General features: G+C 44.0%; 1 protein-coding gene across 4 annotated transcripts in view; it reads left to right on the top strand.

Moving 5' to 3' along the window:
* The window catches only part of ANKRD12 (ankyrin repeat domain 12), a 151,157-nt gene that overhangs the window by 41,472 nt on the left and 86,760 nt on the right, over positions 1-22,925 (top strand). For 2 of the 4 annotated variants that reach the window (XM_019490468.2, XM_059724245.1), the window contains exons 2-3: positions 903-961; positions 14,418-14,555. In XM_019490468.2, the coding sequence (XP_019346013.1) occupies positions 14,469-14,555 (87 nt within the window). In that variant the 5' untranslated portion in view covers positions 903-961; positions 14,418-14,468. The remainder of the gene's footprint in view (positions 1-902; positions 962-14,417; positions 14,556-22,925) is intronic. The other 2 variants (XM_006262850.4, XM_014606653.3) reach the window with 1 other exon arrangement.

A 22,925-nucleotide genomic window follows, 5' to 3' on the forward strand; every position in this document is an offset into this window, starting at 1 on the left:
ATAGGGAAAATAAAACGGGGGGTCAGGAACTCCCTTGTCAGCACCCCAACTTCTTCCCTCCTCCTTACTGTCAGACTCTGCTCTTTCTGAGCACATGGAAGTGAGGGACAAATTTGAAAATACTGACCTGGAAATAAATATGTCTATAATAATTTGTATATGGTACCCATAGACTTAGTTCTTCCAGAATTTATGCATATTTTGTTTCTGAAACTACTGCAAGGTTTAGCACAGGTACTCTATAATCACACTTTCAAACAGCACTTTGGCACTTTATATAGTACAAACTTTTAAATTTTTTTTGCAAAATATATAAATAAAAGTAGGGAACATTGGAAGTGCACTGCATGATGGCTTCTTTAATCCTGGAGTTTCTCCTGTGTGCCTGTTGGCACTGGATTTGTGAGCCAGATACCTTGTTCCGGGCAGACCCAAACTCTCAGACCAACCATGACCTTTCCATTCAATAATAAGCAAATTTTACTGATACATAGTGATAGCAGATAAGAGTAATGCAAACAGTTTGATATCTACCAGTCCCAGGGTTCGCAGGGTCAATTTATGTCTGGCCAGTGCACGAACTTCACCCTGAGTTTCTTTCTTGAATGTCATATGGCAGCAGCCTGGAGGTCAGAGGTTAAGGCCCACCCCACCTAGCCCCCAGTGGAATGGGTGAGACGGGCTAGTAGTGTGCTCTCTGTCCATAATGGCCTTGGGTTCCCCTCTTAGGGGACCCTTTGCTGGTCTGAAATCCCTCCTTTTTGTATCCTTTGTCTTCTTTGCTGATATTTAATCTTTGGGCATTGCAGATTATCTTTCTGTGGTCATCATACTGTCCGTATTCTAACCTATCACATGTATGCATCCTAATTTGGACTTTTTCTGGTTCTTCTCCTAATTAGGTCTATCGAGCAAAACTGGAAATTCCAAGGGCTCTGCACTTGGGCACTGTGACCTGCTGGTAATGATACAGAATCCCTTATCTTTGTTATGGAACAGTATGGTACATGTCTTCAGTTTTCCAGCCTGTGTGTCTGTTTGCTGCTTGCCTGTGTCAGACACAGTGGGCTTTGAAGAAACTGTCACAAACAGGCTTTTAAAAATCAATTAACCCTTGCTGTTGCCCTGGGCCATTTTTCTAATGTAATATCTACTTTACCTACAAGCCAGTTCCCAAAAGCTTGCTCTTGGGGCCCCTTGCTGTTTAGTCAGGTGCCCAGATGGAACCACCTTTCTGGTCAGGGTTATAGGAAACTCCTGTCACTACCAGGAGGAGTACATGTGTTCTCTTCCACACCTCTGGCGTATGGGCAGTCCCAGAAGAGGTGGTTGATTGTTTCTGCCTCCCATTGGCAAGATTGCCTGGGGCAGTTGGATGGGCCTTTCTGCCCCACACTGTTTTCTCCATGCCCGCACAAGAAGTGCCCAGTGGCCTATCTGCCAGTTCAAGTCTCTCTTCCCCTTCTGCATGTCCTTGTGAAAGATTCGTTCCCATGTGGCTTGGCATCTGTCACCGGTAGTAGGGTCATGGGTGATATGATGTCTTTTACCCTTACTATCTCCTGCATCTTGCAGTGAATCACTAGGGTTGCTAGGGCCTCATCGTGTAGCTTTTATTTATCCCAGAAGCATTTCGGGACCTCATAGAACTGTGAGAACTCCATGGTCCACAGGCTTACATCGGTTGTCGTGTACACGCACAGGGTGGACTGTTGAAGTAGTTGCCCTGCAAAATACTTTACAAAGTGAGCTGTTTTGGATTTTTTTTCCTTGTTGCCATTTTGTAAATTTGGCTCATGTACTTGGCTCAGAGGAACAGCAGGAGGCAGAGGAATGCCAGACATCCAGATTTTTTTGCTTTTGTACAGTGTGGTCATTGCCATTTTCTCCCATCTGGAGTCCCAGAAGAAGATACACTTGACTCTTTGGATCCTGTGAATAACTTGCTCTGAGTGGCTGAAGCCTAAAACGGTGTGTAGAAGCATTGGTAGTAACATCACCTTCATGTGTGCCACATGCCCCCTCATTGACAGACGGTGCGATTGCAATAGTCCCATTCTGTTTGACCATGGCCTCAGTCAAATTTTCCTCGGCCCTCTGGCTGGTCAAATCTGGGTCAAACATCACCCTGAGGATCTTTACTCCCTCATGGGGGACAGAGACCTTCAGGGCTGACAGGTCCCCAGATCTGCACAGTATTAGGGTAGGTGCTTTTGCTCACGTTGAGTTGGTCCCTGCTGTGCTGCTCTGTCTACCTGAGTGTGTGGTAATGCTCTTTTAACAAAAAACTTGTCCCTTCATATGATATTGAGGTCATCCATGTAGGCCAGGATCTTCTGTTCCCTGTTACTGTAGGGGATCTTTACACGGCTGATCCCAGGGTCCTGTGTGAGCTGCTGTGCTAGCTGTTCCATCATGCAGATAAGCAGGATCAGGGGAAGTGGGCAGGCTTGACTGACACACAACTCTCCCACAATCAGAGCTGTGAGGGACCTGTTAGTCTGAGTGAGGGAGTGACAGGGATTCTGGGTTAACCATTTGGGGCCCTGTTCAGTGGTGTTTGCCAGGCATTTAAGGCTGGTGAAGAAACAGGAATCATTGGGAATGGGAAAGAAAGGCACAGCTTTGTTGCGGGAGTGAAGAGGAAGTAAAAATGTATGCTATATAGTGGCTCACCATTACGTGAAAGAATTGGTGCTGAGGGAGACCGCACTCAATGGACATTAGCATATATCTTGTTCAGATGAGCTGTGCCAACCTCTTATAATACGTTCCCATCAGCAAGTTTTATCCCTTATGGGCAGTGTGTTTTATGGTGGTGCTCAGTGTTGGCTGCAATTAACTAACTGCATAGTTGGTTTCCCTGACTAAGCACATGCTGCTTTTGACAACAGTTTAATAATAGATGATGTATTTTATGTGGTTTTGTTGTATGTGAATATAAGAAGGGGGGGCTTTTCCCCCCATGCTGTTTGGGGAGAAAACAAACATTGTATTGTATTGAAGTAAATATGGTCGTTTTTATGTAGCTGAAAAGGGAAATAAGAAATATTGGGCTATATTAAGACGCAGTTCTATGAGCCTCACCTATGATGTAGTTTGTCAAGGGTTGTTTTATTATTATTATTATTATTATTATTAATAGTAATAATATTTTAATAGCACTTCTTAAGAAACACACAGAGCCATCCTTTCCCTGATACCTTTATCATCTAAAGCAGTGGTGCTCAACCTTATCTGGCCCACTCAAAGTGGCATGGTGACCTGTGGGGCAGATCAGGGTATATATAGGCCAGATTGGACCCTGGGGCCTGGCACTGCTCCCTCCCTGTCCTGTTCACAGTGATTGGGTCCTGGGGAGCTGGCACTGCCCCCTTCTGCCCCATTTATGTCATGGCAGCGCACACTGAATATGCCTGGCTTTGCACACTGGAATCAAGAACCAGATCCAATGCACATGGCCCAGGACTCCCAATGGGTCTTTATTTGGTAGAAAAGCTGTGCTACCACTGTCCAGAACCATGGGGAGCCTTGCAGGCCAGATGATACAGCACTGTGGGCTGGATCTGGCCCATGGGCCAGAGGTTGAGCATGCTTGGAATAAAGCAGTGATGTCCATCTAATCTAGCCCCCTAAGCTGAATTTTGAGCATAATGCTGGTCTACAAGATGGATCCAAAATGTAGAGCCATTTGATCTGGCCCACAGGGTTGATTGAGATTTGGCACTGGAAACATTAATTGGGTAGCTGCATGGCCCAGATGACCCATCTCTGTGCTCTAGATCTGGCCAGCAGAGTTCCCCGTGGGTCTAGAAATGTTGGTGGCATGGTGAGTATTGTTAGTCTTAATGGCAGTGGCGCCTGTGGCTTATGGGCCATATTTTGATCACCCCCTGATCTGAAGGAACATTATAACAGTCAATAAATTGTGTGTGAGAGAGAGACAGGTTTTGGTCCAGGGGTGGTTGTGATGCCCCCTGGTGGCCACATAATTCCTGCCCTGGCTCCCACTCTAGGGCCCCTCACTCACCTCTTTACTGTCCTACCATGCCTTTGATATTATAATTTGGAAAGGAGAGCGGCTGCTTGAGGAACCTAGGATGAGCTTGTTGTTGTTTGGCCTTTTGAAGCCAAAGCTTTGATTCAGGAAGTGCAGGCCAAATGCTGGCTAGCTGCAGGAATTCTTCTATGTGGTTATTCGGGAAATGTTGGCTGCATTTCCTGAATTGGGCTTTGGCCTTTCCAGCCTCCACCTTTTTGCTCTACTTGCACCCTTTAGCTCTAGTCCACAGCTTTCTGGACTAAGCTTCAGGGTTTCAAGCTTCTTGGTTTGCCCTCTCAGGCTGTTGATCCTCCCTAGGCTCTCTCTCTCTCTTTCGGTTCTAAGCCCTGTCTTTGCCCTGCCCAGAATCTGAGTCCTGTCCTTCTCAGGCTCTGTGACTGCCCTTCTCAGACTTTCTGTGGTTGCTGTACCCTCCCTGCAGGCACTGCGGGACCTTCTAAACCACTGTATAGTCCCTGCCAAACCTCTGGGGTAAAACTGAATCAAAACCCAAACACAAGCCCTTCTGGCTCTAACAAAACTACTATCCCAGTCCTGGGTCTAGATCCATTCCTATCCTTCACCTTTCTAACTGACTCAGGGCCTGGCATACTCATAGTCTGCCTATACCTCACAAGTGCCTTTGAAGAGCTCCTTCTTGCTCTGTTCCCATGACCAGAGTGCCTAGACAGCATCTGGGGCTTCCATATATTCTTCCCAGGGACCTGCCGCCTTCTGGTCAGGTGACTCCTAATTAATTTCATCAGCCAGTCTCTATAGCAACGCAGCTGCAGCTGTGCCCTTCCTCTGGAGCAGGGCCCTGCCTGGGATCTTGTTTTTTAAAGTGACAGAGCCCACAGGCCCTCTTGCAATGGGTGTGTACATATACTAACTTTCTGACAGTTAAGACAGCTTAACTTTTTTAAGTTGACTTAACTGTCAGAGTGTACACCTGTATGTGGAGCGGGTTCAACTAAAATGTGGCACATCTCTAAGGTATATTACCTTAAGATGCATTAGTTAAGTTGACTTAGCTCACAAGATGGCTGCCACCATGTCAAAGAGCTGCATCTGTGTATGCTCTGACACGGCTTGAGTTGACTTGGTAAAGTCTCCTTATTTTAAGTTGACTTATGTGTGTATGCACCCAATGAGCCTACAGCAGGAAGGGGACAGACAAAGAGAGGCCCAGGTTACAATGACATGATTGTGCACTTGCTTGCCTATGTGATTCAGAATTTTTATTTTTAAGGTTTGAACATATCCATGCTACATGTGGTCACCTTTGTGGCTGTAACTTCTGGAACTCTCAGCCAAACTGAAGCCCTGTTATGTTATGTTCACTGTGCACACACGTAACACTTACTACTTTTTTAATTCCGTGTGACAAATGCATGAACCAAACCAGTGGGCTGGATAGATACTGCAAGGCATTAATTACAGAATGCTTTAGAAGGGAGTTCTTGGATGTTCTTTGAAATAGGAAAGTATGGAAGTCTCAGATACCTAGAATTTAATTCCAAAATGTATATTTGCACAGCAATGATAGAGGTATAAACTGGAAGGGACTTCTTGGAACATTCAATCCAGTTGCTTTCTATCACAGGCAAGCACATCATATAATTCCATTAGAGAAACTGATGATTATATCAGGGGGAGTGTCATGGTGGGGTCCTACAGGAGGGCCGTGATCTCCTTTAAGGCCCCTTCCTCTGTGCCAAGTTGGCCCAAGGGCACCCTCCGATTCTCGCCTGCCACGTCTTTGATGTTTAGGTAAGTTTGGGGAGGCTGCCTTATGCCCTCTTGGTCACTTCTTAGTATTGGTTCAGACCCTGTAGTTTCCTGGGCCCCTTACGGGTCCCCACTCTGGGTGCTTCAGGGGCACCCTAGCCTTAGGGGCTATGTGTGGCTCCAGCCACCCCTTATACCACACCCCAAGCCTCACAGTTAGAGTAGATGTTGGTCTGTCACATATACACTCACCCTCTCTGGGGGCCTTCTCTGTGCTGCTGCCCCCCCTCTGGGTCTCGCTGTGCCCGCACTGGGGCTTCTCAGTAGTGCCCCCCCCCCCCCCCAGGGCTCACCACACCCGCACTGGGGCTTCTCAATAGTGCCCCCCCCCGCGGCTTGCTGTGCCCACACTGGGGCTGGGGTCCCCACACTACTGTGGGCCCCCTACGAGGCCTCCTCCAACTCCTAATAGCCTCACCCAAAGCACCAGTAATAAACAACAACAAAGCAAAACACAGGCCCCTAGGCTACAAAGTAACTTAAAGCCGCCCGGCTAAATCACATGGCTCAGACATCCTAGAGCTGCCATCCTTTACCCCGGCTTGAGCTGTACCTGTGTTCAGGCTTCTCCTCACATCATTGCCCCAGGAGCTCCTCTCTCTCTGGCTGCTGGCAGGGGACTGCCCTGGCCTCAACTTCTGGGCTTTATAAGAGCCAGGCCTTGTCCCTTCCAGCCAGCTGACCGCTGGCAGGTGTGGGTCGGTTGCTGCCTCCAGTTGCCCTGGCAACCCGCAGGTGGGCTCCTTATTCCCTGCTAGGGCTTTCCCTCTAGCAGTTTCTCCTCTTTAGGAGCAGGGCACCTTGGTGCTCTGCGACAGGGAGTTATAAATGAATTAAGAATATGTCACTAATAAAATGAAAAGGGTAAAGGGGGAAAAAAAACAACCTTTTTTGTAAATTTTATTTGTATCTGTCCAACTTCAAAAAGTGACTGAGCTTCGAAGTGCCTAAAATAATTTAAGATATAATTTTTTAAAAGAATTTAAGTTGGATATCTTCAGTAGGAACTGCGTGATGTAGGACATTTGAAAGAAAGTCAGAATTTGAAGCAGGTGTATAGTTCAGTAGGGAATCTAGTAAAGTATACCTTACTTTGAGACCTCGGGACCTTTTGTACTTCAGAAGCAAAGTGCATTGTGACGCATTCCTCCTTGAGAAATATATAGCAGAAGATTGCAGTTCAATTTATCCTCCCCACTGGGAGAATCTAGCAAATCTCCTCACCAGAGATAAGGAATAAAGCATCTGTGGGAGGATAGTTTCCTATACCCAGGAGATTTGAGGACAGGGCAAGGAACTTAATCTGCATTTTACAGAGAAAAGAAAGGTCTCTGTGGATATTTATGCCCTCTGAACTTGCATTCATGTTCAGGATATTGTAGTTTTGAATTTTGATATTCTTCCCATGCATACCACCAAAAGTAAGAATGAGCTGAATTCTAACCTTGGGGGAAGGGTTGTAGTCTTATAAATAAGGTTAGGGACAGAAGTTGCACATAAACTGGTTTAAACCTGTAACAGAATAGAAGCTTAGTATACATAAACCAATTTCAAAATGGCTGAAATTGGTTTGAGATTAACCTGGTTGAATGTAGTATCAGACTTAACTGATTTAGGTCAAACCAGTTCATGAAACGTCTGTCCCAGACCCTTTCCTGCTTCAAGTTTAAAATCACAGTTCCCTACTTCCCAGCATGCTTTCCAGCCCTGGGCTCTGCTGTCTGCTTCAGCAGAGATGGGTTGAGGGGAGGGAGGAGGCAGGGACTAGGGCCAGGGAGGTGGGTTAAACCTACCTTCTGGTGAGTACAGAAGTGCCCTGCTGCTAAACTTACTGAAACGTAGTGCTAGCTGCAACTGTATACTACAAATTCCAGAGGTACCTGGAAGCAGGAAGAGCAAGTGATGAGCAAACCCTGGAGAGTCCTGCTGCTGTGATTCTGGAAGAGGAAGTACACACACATCCCATGCTGGCTGCATGCCAGACAGGTGTGCTCTAGAACCCCTGGCTTCTGGCCTGAGCCAGCAGTGGATGCATTTCTTGAATCAAAAAGTACATGTGTCTAGGTGTTTCTCAGTTTAATCTCTGCAGCTTAGACTAACCTGCAAAGACTGAATCAATTCAGTCTTGGGGTTTTTGACTGTCTGTACTTGGCCTAAAAGTATTACTCACTGACAATGTACTGAGTTGGTGCAGAATTTGATTTAACTGCAGATGTATTTTCCATTTTTTTTTTACTAGTTTATTTACTCAAATCTAAGATAACCCTGGATTTAAGGTGTGCCCCCCCATAATTAGATTTTATACATGGAAAATTTATAATTTTAAAAGAATTTTCCATGTATAGAATCAAATTACAGGGAGGGTAGGCAGTTGAGAGGGGTAGGTGGTGTGTGTGTGTGGGGGGGGGGAAAGTCAAGCAGCTTGCCCCCAGCTTATGCTTAACCTCCCTGCCACCTTTGCTCCCTGCTTGAACCCCTCCCCGCAGACCTGGGGCCCCTCTTCATCTTGCTCTCTCTCCCCAGCCTCTCTGCTCCTCCCTCTCATCACCCCTTACCCTTGCTCTACATAGTGGGCTCTGTCCCTGTACTAGCCCCAGCACACGGTACCAGCCATGGTTGCAGCATGAATGAAGCCTTCCAGGGCAGATCAAGGGTAAGAGGTGTTGGGGGGAGGAGGCAGGCAGGTGAGCAGAGGCTGTACTGTTGGGTGGGGGGAAGCAGGCTGCAGCTACAACCCCAGGTAAGGGCTGGAGCCTGAGCTACGGCAGCTGCCTGCACTCCCCCCGATTTCAAAGATGAGTGGCTTTCTTCTCCATGTTAAATAGGGGTGGACACCTCAACTTAGAGTTTCATAAACACAGTATTTAATTTTTTCTGACTTCTGAGACTTTTTGATTCCGCATCTTGGAGCTTAGTTCATCACTTTATTTTAAAGATTGGTATAGCACAGATTTGAATGTAGTACTTTCATCAAGCAAGATGCACATGTTTAATTGCTTGTTAGCTGTGTATTAATATATTTTGGAACACTCTTATTTTACACCAAAATGCATAACATTATTTTCAGTTGAAATTTTGTGGTGATTCACCTCTATCGCATTTTTCTTGAAATTTAATAGGTTTTTTCTTTTTATTTTGTAGATCTGTTTCTGGTGCTCTATAAACATTACTGAACTAATTTAGATCTAAGTGGATAGTCAAAGTAAGATTAAATTCACCTTTGTGATTCCACTCTAAGTATCTCCTCTGTCTTCCTTTTTAAAAAATTGACAGTTTCTCCCTCTCCCTTCAAACATTGCATTAAAATAGAAGTCTAAATTGTCAGAAGTGACAAGTGATTTTGAGTGCCCCAGATTTGGGCTGGCCAGCTTGAGATAACTTAAAAAGGACTGAGAAACAGGTGATTAACAATTCCTGAAAATATAAAGTGTCAGGCATCCAAAATCATTAAATATTTGAAATCTCCAGTCAAAAGTAAATTGATTTTTTTTTTCTTGCATTGTAATATATTTTTCAGATATTATAGTGAAATAGAAAAAAAGAAACCCACTAATTAAGATGTGTAGCTCTTAAATTTATTTTCTACTGCTGGATAAAATATTTAATATCTTGAAAACTTATGCTAACTTTAGTGAAAGAAAAAAGAGATACAGGGTATCTTTCTTACTGGCTTCCAATACTTTATCATCCTGAGAAAGTAGCAAAGGCTTACAAGTAGTCTTGAATAGCTTTAATCAGCATGTAGCTTTGAAATATGATATAGGTTGCTAAAATTGATGAGTTGTCTTATCACTACCAGTGCCTTTACATTTGGATATGGCGTGTTAATATTCTAGGATAAAAATAGTTCATGAGGATACATTGGGGATATATCCTCTGACATCCCTAAACCAATGACGGTTGATGCCAGGGAGTGGGGTATGACAGGGATCACTCTAGATTAGTGGTGTCTAACTGTTTGGCCTCATAGGCTGAAGGAGTAGCACAGGGGTGGTTTGCGGGCTGGATCAGGCCCCATGTTGCCTGTATCGCACGTGCCAGGATCGGGCTCCGTGCTACTTCAGCCTGACCCTACGTACCCACCTCAAGCCTGCACTGCCTCACCCCTGTGCACCTGGTTTGGGCCCAAGTGCCAGGATTGGGCCCTACACTGCCTCAGCTGGCCCTTATGCACCTGGATTGGCTCTGTGCTGCCACCCCAGCCCTGCATTTCTGATTTGGTGTGCTTGGCCATTCTATCCAGCTTGTGGGGCTCCCCAAGGGTCTGGAAGTTTTTGGACCCGTGTGGAGCCTTGTGGGCCAAATTACATGGCTTTGTAGGTGGGAAGGGTGGGGGGTTGAGTACCCCTGCTCTAGATAATGCCATATTCATATACTCTCACTCTAAAGTATCTACCGCTTGCTACTGTCAGCAGGGTAGTGGCCAAATTAGGGGTTGGCAGCTTATGGCCCACAGGCCAGATTCAGCCCATGGAGTCACTTTATTCAGCCATTTGAACTTTGGCATTTCCATAATAGGAAATTCCATGCAGTGGCCAGAGATGGGAGAAGCAGTGATTGTGGCACAGCAGGGGGAGCAGTGGCTCTGGCTTCAGCATGGGTAAGGTTGGGGATGGCCTGTACTCATAGCTAAGCTCTGTTAAAGCTTAGTCCCCCCTGCTGCAAAACGTTGCTCACCCCTGGCATAGATGGACCATTGGTCTAATGCAGTATGGCTTTTCTGACTAAGACATTGTCGTGTTCAGGGTTTTTTTCTGATTAACTGATTTTTTTGTGGGAGTCTTATTTTTGCAACAATAGATGAACTGTTGTTGTAAATGCTGCGGCCTCAAGAAGAAGTGCAACCTGCTGCCATCCAAAGGAATTAAACTTCTGGTCAGTTAATGTTAATGCACTTTTCATATTGGAGAACTTTGTGGAGTAAGCAGTGACTATGTGAAGATTTTTTTTTTTTTTTTTTTTTTTAATGATGCAAAAGAAGTATGGTCTTCAGCTTGGATTAATTAGTATGTTTTAGTTATAGTTATTTAACTTTTAAAAATCCCTTACCCTTTCTGAAATCCTTAGCTAGTTCTGGATTGAGTAGAAGGGCATCAGAGTTCGTTATTCAGTGGCTGATAATCATGAATCTAGGACAGTATCTTCCAAACTGGAGTGAATATCCTGCAAAAGGGGCAGGAGTTTTCTGGTGGAATAAGACACTTAAAGCATAGAAGAAAATGATGATGGAGAAGCTTGCATTAGGCTTAGTGCCTTCTAAATGCAAATGTTTTTAAACCTACAGATGGGATAATTGGAAAATCACTAGCTTCCCAGTGCTGTTCCCCCAGCAGCTCAGACTTGCAAGGTCCCCAGATAATCTAACAGTATACAGCTATTTCAGGACACCCAAGTAGCATGTAGCTTTCTGTTGGATGGAATACAGGAATGGAAATCCTTGGAATAAGAAGGTAAAAGAGAATAAATCTGAAAATCAAAAAAGGAAGTATCCTTATAGCTTCCCTCAAGAATTCCTGAGACAAGTCTTGAGTCTGATCCAAAGGTGTCCTTATTCCTCAATGCCACATTTCTAGGTTTAATATATGCAGGCATGAGTGGGTTTGTGAGGGACACTCACAAATGGGTGCCTCTGGCATCGGAAGGAATGAAGTATAGATACGTACTTTCGTTATCAAGTTGAGTGAGGGGCACTGAGGTTAGGACTGACCTCTGATGTTTACAAATGGGTCCTGGTACAAAAAAAAGTTTGAGAACCGCTGGCTTAAACCATATTGACATTTTTGGTAGCACACCAAATAACATTTTTTTGAAGTATAAATGTTACAAGAACTATTTTGATAATGAAATGGAGAGAGAGAGAGAGCGTGTGTGTGTGTGGTGGGGGGGAGGGAAGGGGTTGGTATGAAGGTAGTTATTGGTGGAGTGTCAGATTAGTGTTAGGTTCCATATTTTTTGTAACTATACTTTGTAATGTTATGCAGTGTATACTAGACAAAACCAATAACTGAACTTGATATATGAAACTACACACAAATGAGACAAGGATCTGGAGTGTGATGACAGCATTATGGAGCTGCTCTGTTGCTCACGCATTATGACCTGGGCAGCAGTGCCCCACTTTAGAAGGGATATGCTCTGCTATACCCTCTGCATACAATTATATAACAGGGCTGTCCAACTTCTGAGTGACTGGGGCCTGCAGGCTTCCTGCTGCACCATACTAAGTGGCAGGGGCACACCCCACCACTACAGTGATGCACTGGGGTCCTGGGCCCTGTGAGTTCTGCCATCCTGCTCCCTAGGATGCAACAGAAGGTAGAAACTGGAGCCTGGAGAACTCACCTGTAGCAGCATGCAAGTGATGGAGTGCCACCTGAACGAGAAATTCAGGAGGCTGCGAGGTTAACCTCTCACATGCCACAAGTTGCACAACCCTCTTATAGAGGAAAAATTGTGAAATAGGATTTTAAACCTACTGTGTGATCACATAACTAAAAGGAAGTGCAGTGCATGTGAGCTAAAGACTAGAGATAAAGTTGACAACATTAAGGGCACCTATACATGAGCAGCGAGGCTGCTCCCACGTGCTGTAATTACAGCGTGTCTGAGCAGACTCAGTTTATTGAGTCTGGAGTGTGGAAATTACCATGCTCCAGCAGCCTCCAGCATCTCATGTATCGGGGTCCCTGCACTTAAAAATGCCAGAGGAAGCACTTTAGATAAAGCTCATTCAGTGAGCTTTAAATAAAGTGTCCCCGTCACCATTTTTAAATGTGGGGATACCTGAGATGCTGTGGGCGCTTTGCTCTCGGAGCCACTCTTAATTCCTTGCACTGCACCCTGCCAGTTAAAAAATAAAAGAAGCCTTTGATACCACTTTCACACATCCTTCTCTTTCAGCAACCATTTTGAAATACTTAGGGCATTTTATACATGTGCTTCTGGAGCGGGAAAGGGGGCGCTTTAATTAACATGCAGTCCCCCAGCTTCTACCTGCTTGCTACTCCCCCTGTTGCTCAGGCTGCTGCCACAGCCTGGATCACAAAGTTTTCCCCTCTCTAACCTTTTGCTTCCTGCTCCCACCCCAGAAGCAACAAATGGTGCTGTGGGAGCCTGTCGCACTGTACAGTGAGGCAGCTGAGGGTGGGAGGGTGTCTGTGTGTACAGTATAGTGGGCTGTGCTGCCTGCCTGTGCTGTACCATGTGTATAAGCAGCCACTGCAGTGCAAAGTGGGGGATGCAGCACATGGCCTTGTGGCAGCCCCTGCTGATATGGCCCAAGGAATGATGGATTTAAAGGTTTTAATGCATATCTGATCCACAGACCTCATGGTAGAACAGTGAAGTAACTCAACTTGTAATAGATCTTCTAGACTGTTCATTATAAGCCTTGAAAAAGACTCAGAGGGAAAAATTATGCAATCATAGAAAATAGACTTCTAGAGGTCATCTAGTCCAGTCCCCTGCCACAGGGGACCTAACCTTCCCATATTGCTACTTGTCTAACCTATTATTGCATTTACTCAAATACAAGATGACCCTGAATTTAAGGTGACCCTCCAATAATTAGATTCCATACATAGAAAATTAAATGATACATTTAAAAAATGATACACTTTCCATGTACAGAATCTAATTATTGGAGGATCATCTTATATCTGTCCCTCTTACTCCTGCAAAAGGTGAGGGGGGAGAGGTGATAAGGCAGGCAGTAATGGGGCAAGCAGTGTGGGGTTTCTTGGCCCCACCTGGCCGAGTTCTGGGGTGGCAGCCTGGGCTGTGGCATGTGCAGCCGGTCCTGCTGCCCTTGGGTGCACAGCAGGGCTGGGGCAGCATGGCAGCCAGACTCCGCTTCCCAGCAGCCCTGGTGGCAGTGGCTCCTTCTGTTGCTGCCACTGCTGTGTCACCACTGCTGCTGGACCCAGCCTTGCTGCCTGGGCACCCCGGCCTGTCTACTTTACACCCATTGCCAGAAGTACCAGATAGAGTGGAGATGGGCCTGGGACCTGCATAGGCAGGGCACGCTTGACTAGGCACATGTGATGGGGCCACTGGAGGGCACTCGCTGTGCCTGCTGATTGATCCGCCTGTGAGCTCAGAGAGCTCACTGAGCATACTGAGCTCCATCAGAGAGCTAAATTTTTCTTAGCTTGTGAACTCAGCCTGCAGAGCTCTGGCACCCCATGTGCCATACAGCCAGAGGGTGGTGTGAGTGCACTACCTTTACCTGCCCTAGATTTGCCTCTGGTCTTTGGTTTATAATAAAGACTGTTGAATGCCCAAAGATATTTACAGCCATCAGTGAAAGGTATGAGTTAGAGGGAGGAGCTGTCTCTGAGCAGTTGAATTAATATTTCTCTTTTCACATTGTCTACTGTAATAGCTATATTTCTGTATTAGACTTCCTGTTCTTCAAGCCAGATATAGAGCTGTGCTTTGGTATGGTATTGGAGGTCAGGTGTGGGCAAAGCCTTCTTTTCTTCCTGCTGTGATTCAGCTGAATAGTAGTGCAGCCTACAAAAAAAACACTGCCTTTAGCACGACATTATGAACCTTGCTTATCTGTATGTTTCCCTTTTTGCAGACACACAATGAGTACACTGATGCAAGATACAGCTAGCTGAACAGATATAAAATGCCAAAATTTGGGTCCACAAAAGCAGTTCAAATTGAAAATTCTGACAGTGACAGTACGATGGTGGAGAAACCAACTGCAAGAAAGGTAAAAATACTTATAATGATAAATTATTTAATTAAATTACACTGAGGCTTGTTTAACTTTGTAAGAACATAGAACATGCAAGCCAAATGAAACCATTTAAGACATTCCAATTTTGTACATGAATGTGAATCTCTTTTGGTGCATTAGTCCTAAAATATAATTGAGAGAAATTTTACAGCTTTTTTTAAACTTTAAACCTTTTATTAGTGTAGGATCAAGAGAGATATTTAGATTTTAAAGCCTTAAATGCCATGAATAATTTAATTTTAAAAGAAACAGATTTATTTTTGTTGTTTAATATATAATCAGTCATGTTTCATTTTATATGAAACCTTCATATAATAGTATTACTGTTTTTGATTACTACATTTTATTTTATATTTTGTCAGTATATTATATTGGTAGTCTGAGCATTTTCAGAATTCTTTCAGAAAAAAGTACAACTCTGTGTAATAAACACAAATACATTTTTATATAGTTTCATAAACCAAAAGAAGTTACTGTTGAGTCATGCTGACTTGTTGATTTTCAGTCTTATTACAAATACGTGCATTTGTGTGCAATTTGAGTGTGAGTCTACTTCAAAAGTTGTAAAAGTTTGTTTTTGATTGGGGAAAAAATAGGGTCAGCTGATTAGAAACAGTAGGGGTTTTATTCTATAATTGTGTAGAATGGAATTAATTCAATGATAGTGCCTATACTATACTCTTTTAAAACTTTAGGCTAGATTATGACAACCCTTAAAGACTTTCAGTGAGTGGGTGGACATAATTTCTCTGTTGGGCTAATGGAGTGTAAGAAGAAGGGAGTAGCTGGTGTTTACAGTTCTATCAGCTTTCCAAAGGTACCCGGGTATGGCCATGCTCTGCCCTCTGCTGCACAGTGGTATAGTTACAGGGGAAAAGGATATGCTCTGTTTCTCAGATATGACTCTGCTTGCTATTTTCCTCTCCTTCCTGCTAGAGGAGGCATCTTCCTTCAGTGGTATAATCAGGTTTGGCAGGATTTTATTTCTATTGGTACACATTGATTTTTGCCTCACACTAGCAGGCTGATTGGAAAAAAAATATTTCCATCGTTAATCAAAATTTATAGAAAGGGGATGTAAGAAAAATGATGGCTGATGGAGTGTGTGACGACACAGGGAGCAGTCTTACAGAACCAGGCTGTGACTAGCTTGGACTATAGCTCCTTGAAACCCCAAAGGACTGGAAACAAAGGAAGAGGAAGTGACAAAGTGAATGAGGGAACTACAGGCCAGCAGAGCCATGACCGATGGCAGCTCAGCTGGTGGCAGTCCTACAGTAGTTATGTTTATCAGTGGGCGGTTAAATTGAACTATAATAATAGTATACTGTCATTAATAAATTGTCTGCCCCCATACTCCTAATTTCACAGAATTCTGAAAATTTAAACTGATAAATATCTAAATAAATACTTGAAAATAAACATCCATGTTATCAACTCAAATTATAAATAAAAATGGAATGCTGCCAAGCCCAGGTATAACCCTTCCATGTACAGCAGCTCATATTATGCTGAAAGTTGAGCTTGAAAGTGTTAAGATATTGGTAGACATTGATTTTAATCTGTAATTCATATTTAATGTAAAGTGAATGCTTCTGCTGTAAGTCACTTTGTCAGCCATATTAAAAACAAAAATTAGAAGTGAAATAAAGTCATTTTAATCATTTTCCCTTATACTATTTAGCTGTATAGTGCATTTTAAAGGAATAGTTCATTATTTAATAGTTCCCAAGGTTACAGTTGAAATGCCTTCTCAAAAAGGTTATTCACTGGCTTTATGTAAGACCTTTTCCTATTAACTTAACATTTTGATCTGTTGCTGAGACAATGTTATGATTTCTGTGGGAACCCAGAAAAATCCCTGCTTAGTACTCTTAGCTTCTGACATCCAATATACACCAGCCTTTTCAACTTTAACTTGCATTTATTTCATTGATAACTTTCTGTAATAGATTTCCTGTTTGGAACAATTTATTCTTATCTTTCATCCGATTTTAAAAAATGCAGGTATTTAAGGCAACAGAGAGTACAGTCTTTAATACAGCAAAGCAGTGCACGTCATTGTTCTGTCAGAGATGTAATTTTGTGTACCAGGAATTCATAGATCTGAAGACTTTGAAAAATACATGATTTCTGCTTTGGGGGAAAAAAGAAACAGATTGAGAATGCTCTTCCTTGGGCTTGTCTGTGTTTCAAAGCTTCCGCCTTCACTGAGCAGCCACCACAAGGAATCCACCACATTGCATACAGAGTTGCATGCCTTTTGCTGGAACTGCATGACTTCACTATAGTGGCTGTGCCAGCAGGGCATGTAATGCACTCTGGGAGGCACCAGCTGTTGAAGGGGCCGTGACAGTCAGCAGAAACCATGGGCACATCTCCACGTGCCTTCTGTCAGCTGCAGGGTAGCAGCAGAAACCTACTGTCACTTGCAGAGTTGGTTTTATTCCAGCTGGCAGAGAAAAGGCATTCTGCTGCTACAGAGGAGCATAGAATATGGACGCCATTTTGCCAGCAGAACTACATAGAGTAGACCAAGCTATAGTGATGATATAAACCTACTCAACTGTCACATCACTTTTGTTGAACATTTGTCACTATCTGGCTATTCCAACACAGAAATATTTTTTTTTTTGTAAATTGAGGTTGCTGAAGTGAATAGGTCACCAATATAAATCATAAATATGGGAAAACCGCAGTTTAATCTACGCACCATGTCCAATATCCTCTCTGACTCTGGACTGGCAAAAGAAGAATGTGGTTGTACAGATATAAAACACGGCTATTAAATACTGTTTTGATTAGGAAGAATGCACATGGAAGTGGTATTTGTAGATGCATGTTTAGGTGAACAATGGGAGTGAGAATATCTTGAAAGATGATGTATAGTAATTGGAGTATGATGTAGAGAATAATTTTTGGATTCTCTGGGAATAATTAATTTAAATATTAGCCTAAAGGATTCAGAATGTGAAGTCAAATATTGATTGCTGCTCTAATATAAATCTCTCTTAATATTACCTTTAATTATTTCTATAAATTGGTTTTGAGCATTCTGAGAGAACTCTTGAACTAATTGCTTTTTGTCCAGTTTTATAAAGCTAAATGTAGCAAAGATTTTAAATAAATTGCCATTTGGACAATTAAAATTGCAGACACTGACTATTGTGTGTGTTCAGAGGTGTTAACTGACCTTTGCTTTTGGAGAAGATGCAGTCCGTTTTCCTCTACAGAAATAGATAGCTAGTAGTACCAAATTATTTGGATTCTGTGTTCTACATACTAACAGCACGTTAAATTCTTTCTTCAGAAGATCAAAGCCAGCATGTATAATCTAAAATAAATAAGACGGGAATCTTGATTACTTGCAAAGTTAAACAGTCTAAATGAGCTATTACATTTTCAAAATGCAACTGAAAATGCTGGAACAGAGAAAAAATTCTTTGTGTACTTAAATATTTAGAGCTGAACCAATACCAGTAATAAAAATATTAAGCAATAGCTACGTATTAACATGATGTAAACTGCTACATTCTTCAATATTTTATACTAATTCAATAAAAGTTAATATTCACTATACTATGGTGGTAGCAGCACCGTAGTTGTAATCAAGAGGACATTTTTCATTATAAGCCTCCTGCTTTCTGATGTTTACAGTTTTTAGAAAAATTCTTTGGACATAATTTTTTAGCTTTAATTATCAGTCACAAAGTGAATATTGTGGCAGTTGAGATAAAAATCATATTCAGATATTCTGAGTAATCTACGAATGAAGAGATCTCTTCATGTAATCAAAGATCTTCCAGTTTTTTTTTTCTTGGTCTGGGGAAACTCAAAAGCAGCACAACAGAAATAATGTGGCATCACACCTGGCAGCACAGTTTTGGGAGAAGGTTAGCAGCCAACTGTGGCAAAAGAACAAGTTAGGGACTGCTTAGAAAAGCTGGATACATACAGTCCATGGGACTGGATGAGGGATGCACCCAAGAGTATTGAAGAAGTTGGCAGATGTGACTACAGAGCCACTGGCCATCATCTTTGAAAACTCATGGCCATTGAGAGAGGTCCTGGATGAATGGAAAAGGGCAAATACAGTGCCTATATTTAAGAAAGGAGGTAAAAGGAGGATCCAGGGAATTACATTCCAGTCAGCCTCACCTCAGTCACTGGAAAAATCATGGAACAGGTCCTCAAGGAAACCATTTCTAAGCACTTGAAGGAGAAAAACATGATTAGGACTAGTTGGCATGGATTCACCAAGGGCAAGTCATGCCTGACCAACTTGATTGTCTTCTGTGATGAGATGACTAGTTCTCTGGATGCAGGGAGACCAGTTGATTATCTTGACTTTAGCAAGGCTTTTGTTACAGTTTCCCACAACATTCTTGCAGGCAAGCTAAGGAAGTATGGGCTGGATGAATGGACTTCAAGATGAATAGAAAACTGGCTGGAGCATTGGGTTCATAGGATAATAATCAATGGTTCAACGTCTAATTGGGAGCTGGTATCAAGTGGAGTGCCCCAGGAGTCAGGCCTGGGGCTGGTTTTTTTTTAGTATCTTCATCAGTGACCTAGAAGATGGGATGGAGTGCAACATTAGCAGGTTTGCAGATGACACCAAGCTGAGGAGGAGTAGTAGATGAGGTGGAAGGTAGGGTTAGGATTCAGAGACCTAGACAGATTGGAGCATTAGACCAAAAGAAATCTCATAAGGTTCAATAAGGAAAAGTGCAAGGTCCTGCACTTAGGACAAAACAATCCCATGCACCAATACAGGCTGGGGGCTGATTGACTGGACCCAGTGCTCCAGCAGTTCTGCAGAACAGGGCCTGGGAGTTGTAGTGGACAATAAGCTGAATATGAGCCAAGAGTGCACTTGTTACCAAGAAGGCTAATGGCATACTGGGCTGCATTGGTAGGTGTGTTGCCAGCAGATCAAGGGAAGTGATTATTTCCCTCTATTCTGTACTGGTAAGGCCACATCTGGTGTACTGTGTCCAGTTTTGGGGCCTCCACTATAGAAAGCATGTGGACAAATTGGAGAAACTCCAGCATAGGGCAGTGAAAATGGTTAGGGGGGCTTCTTAAGGAACTGTGGGCTTATTTAGTCTGCAGAAGAGAAGACTCAGGGGGGATTAGTGCCACCACTGGGAGCCCCATACTGATCATGCCACCATGGCAGGGTGCCCCCTGGCAGTAGCAGTGGCAGCACAGAGTTGTGTCCCCTACTGCTTCCAGGTGGGCAGGGGGCACCTTGCTACAGCAGTGTGGCTGGCATAGGGCTGCCAGCAGCAGCACTGAGTCTCCCCACCCCACTCTGTCCTCCTGTGCTGGGTTCTACCCACTGGGCCTTGGAGACCTCCCAGCAGGGCAGGGAGTCCTGAGCCTGTGACTGGCAGTCTGTATTTGCCCCTGCCCTGTGTACAAGTGTGGGGGCATGTGCCCCCCTCTATGACTCCCCCAGGAGTGTGTGCAGGGAGCCAGGAAAAGAAAGAAAACATGGGCTGAAGACCAGGAACAAGAAGCCTGATAATGAGGGAGGTGAGTTAGAGGAAGAGCTGGAGAGTAGTTTCCTGCTGTCAGTGCCTCTAAGCTCCAGCCCAGAGTAGAGACTAAAAGTTGGAAGGTGGTGGGGAGGTGATAATATGCAAGCTTTCCTAAATGCAAAATCAGTCCAGCAGATTGAAAAGGTTGCAGGAATGGGAGTGAAGGAGCTAGAGGAGTGGACCACCCTGAGTAGTAGCATAGACAAACCTTAAAGGGACAGATGCAATCATTTTAAAACAAGCATAAATGGCATTGACAATAGTTTTGCTTAACATCAGGAGTATCTTACCACGCAAAGGTGGGAACAGATTGAACCAGTGTTGAACCAAGTAAGGGCAAACATAATCTGCCTACAGATCGGTCTGTTCTAGTGGAAAAAAAAACCTCAGTAACTGAGTTTGCTTTTGTATCAAAAGAAATAAGGATAAGGAAGAAAGAAATCATATGTGTGGCTTTTAGCAATCAACAGGTGCTGAAGGTGGAAATGAGTCTTGGTAAGAGCCCCATGAGAGGGAAGGGACTGCGGAAGATAATTGTGCAGCTGTTACATGATGAAGAGAGATACATGAGCATAGCATACAGGACAAAGTATGAGGGGTGCAAAACAAGAAGAAACAAGGCAAGAGCTAGAAACCTGGTTTAAAAGAAAGATGAGACAGAAAATGTTCTTAGCACAAGCACCCTGAGTGGGAGAAAATGAAGAGTGGTCTGGATACTTTTTAGTCAGAGTGAAGGCGTCAAAAGAAGAGCTTAAAGCAGTGTGGGAAGAAGGTGATGCCCAGGTGGAAAAGCAGGAGATGTTGGAGGCGACAAGGAGATTTTACAAAGAGCTATACCAGAAGAAGGAAATCAACAGGAAGAAGATGAAGGATTTCTTGGTGGAGATAGAAGAGAAAGTAGAGGAAGCAAAGAAGATAGAAGAGATAAGCTTAAGGGCATGGAGGAGTGTTTAAAAACCTTTAAAAGAGAGAAATCACCAGGAGCAGGTGGACTGCCTATGGAATTTTATGAGAAGTTTTGGGGATGGGTAGGGAGGATATAGTGGATTTTCTGAGGAAATGCTGGAATCGGGAGAAGCAAGGAAAGATTTTACATGAGACATTATGATCTTACTCCTCAAGAAAGGGGAGAAGGAACTCCTGAAAAACTGGAGACCAATTACGCTTCTTAATATGGACTATAAATTAATGGCCAAGACCCTGGCTTTGAGGATGAGAAAAAAACTTCAAGAAAAAAACAACCAAGTATGCTCAGTACCAGGTAGAAGGAGCTCCACAGTGATTGGAGATGCACTGTTCCATATCCAAGAGAGGAAAACAAACGCAGGTATAGGAAACCTAGATTTAGAAAAAGCATCTGACAGAGCGGATCATAATTATATAATTGAGGTGCTAGGAAAACGGGTTCCCAGAGATGTTTATATGTTGAATAAGGTTATTGTATAGAGTAGTGGAGAGTCGAGTCCAAATTAATGGATACGGAAGTGGGGCCTTTAAAATCCATACGGGGTGAGAGAAGGGTGCCCCCTATTGCCACTACTATTCGTGTGGAATGGAACCATTGGCACAAGAATAAGAAGGCAAGGTCATAAGTAGAGTAAAGATACCAGGGAGGGGGTGAGGTCAAATGCATAGTATACATGGATGATATAAATGTAGTACTTAGAGAGGGACTTTTGATGGAAAGGGTGCTAAAGCATACAGCAGAGTATGGAGAAGCGATGTGGTTAAACTAAGATCGAAAAGCATAATAATGGGAGTGGGGACCTGGAGGGACTTCAAGAAGTTGGGCTTTCAAATAAGAGAGAGAGAAATTGGAGTGCCAGGGATTCTGATGGATTCCAAAGGGAAAGGAAATACAGCATGGGAAAAATTGATGGCAAGGCTACGGCAAATACTTTGGTTACATAGTCCAGAAGGACACTGCCCTTTGCCGGAAAAATGGTGGTGGTTAAGGCTGTGTTAGTATTGATTATTCTATATATGGGAATTATGTTTCCACCAGCATGGCAGCAGATGGCAGAAGTATGGAGGGAAACATGGGTTTTCTGGAATGCCAAAAGAGAGAGGTTGACCTCAGCTGAACTGTATAAAGCAAGAGAGATAGGAGGATGGGGGCTACTGGACTTGGGATTGTTCACCTATATGAAATATGTAAGCATGATATGCAAGGTGGTAACAGAGGTAGAGGGGAAGCAGCATGTATCACTTGATTTCACAGAGCTGCAATTTTGAGGAAATGGGGAGTATATTAGACCTCTTTGAAGAGTCTGTGGGCATGGTAACCACCAGTTCATTATATCAGGATGGAAGGGTTCACACCCACAACCCCCATCCAGGAGCCCGACCAGCTGGGCTTGCAGCCCCGGGGTTCAGGGAAGATGGTGCTGAGCCATGGCAGGGCTGCCTGGCACCCTCAGCCCCCATGGCTCGGGCTTAGGGAGGGTTGGAACCTCCTGGGGACTCCAGCACAAGCCACCTCCAGGCCTACGGGTCTCCGTGCATCCCTGGTCCAGGCCCCTGGAGAGTAACAGCAATGGCAGCCCCGTGCTCTGTGCGCCCACAGAGACAGCTGCTGCCGGTGGGCAGGGGTGGGATTCCTGCAGAACCACCTCCTGCAGCCCCCGGCCTGGGCCATGCTGCACATCCAGCCCCAGTCCAGTGCTGACAGCCCGAGCCATGCCCAGCGCTGCTACCGCAGCACTGTGTGGAGCTGCTGCTGTCCTCCCTGTGCTGCTTGGGCTCCTGCTGAGACCCACATGGAGCCACTGGGTCCTGGCGTTAGCCCAGGTGGTTC

Source organism: Alligator mississippiensis, chromosome 3 (genome assembly GCF_030867095.1).
Source record: "Alligator mississippiensis isolate rAllMis1 chromosome 3, rAllMis1, whole genome shotgun sequence".
NCBI classification, from domain to species: Eukaryota; Metazoa; Chordata; order Crocodylia; family Alligatoridae; genus Alligator; species Alligator mississippiensis.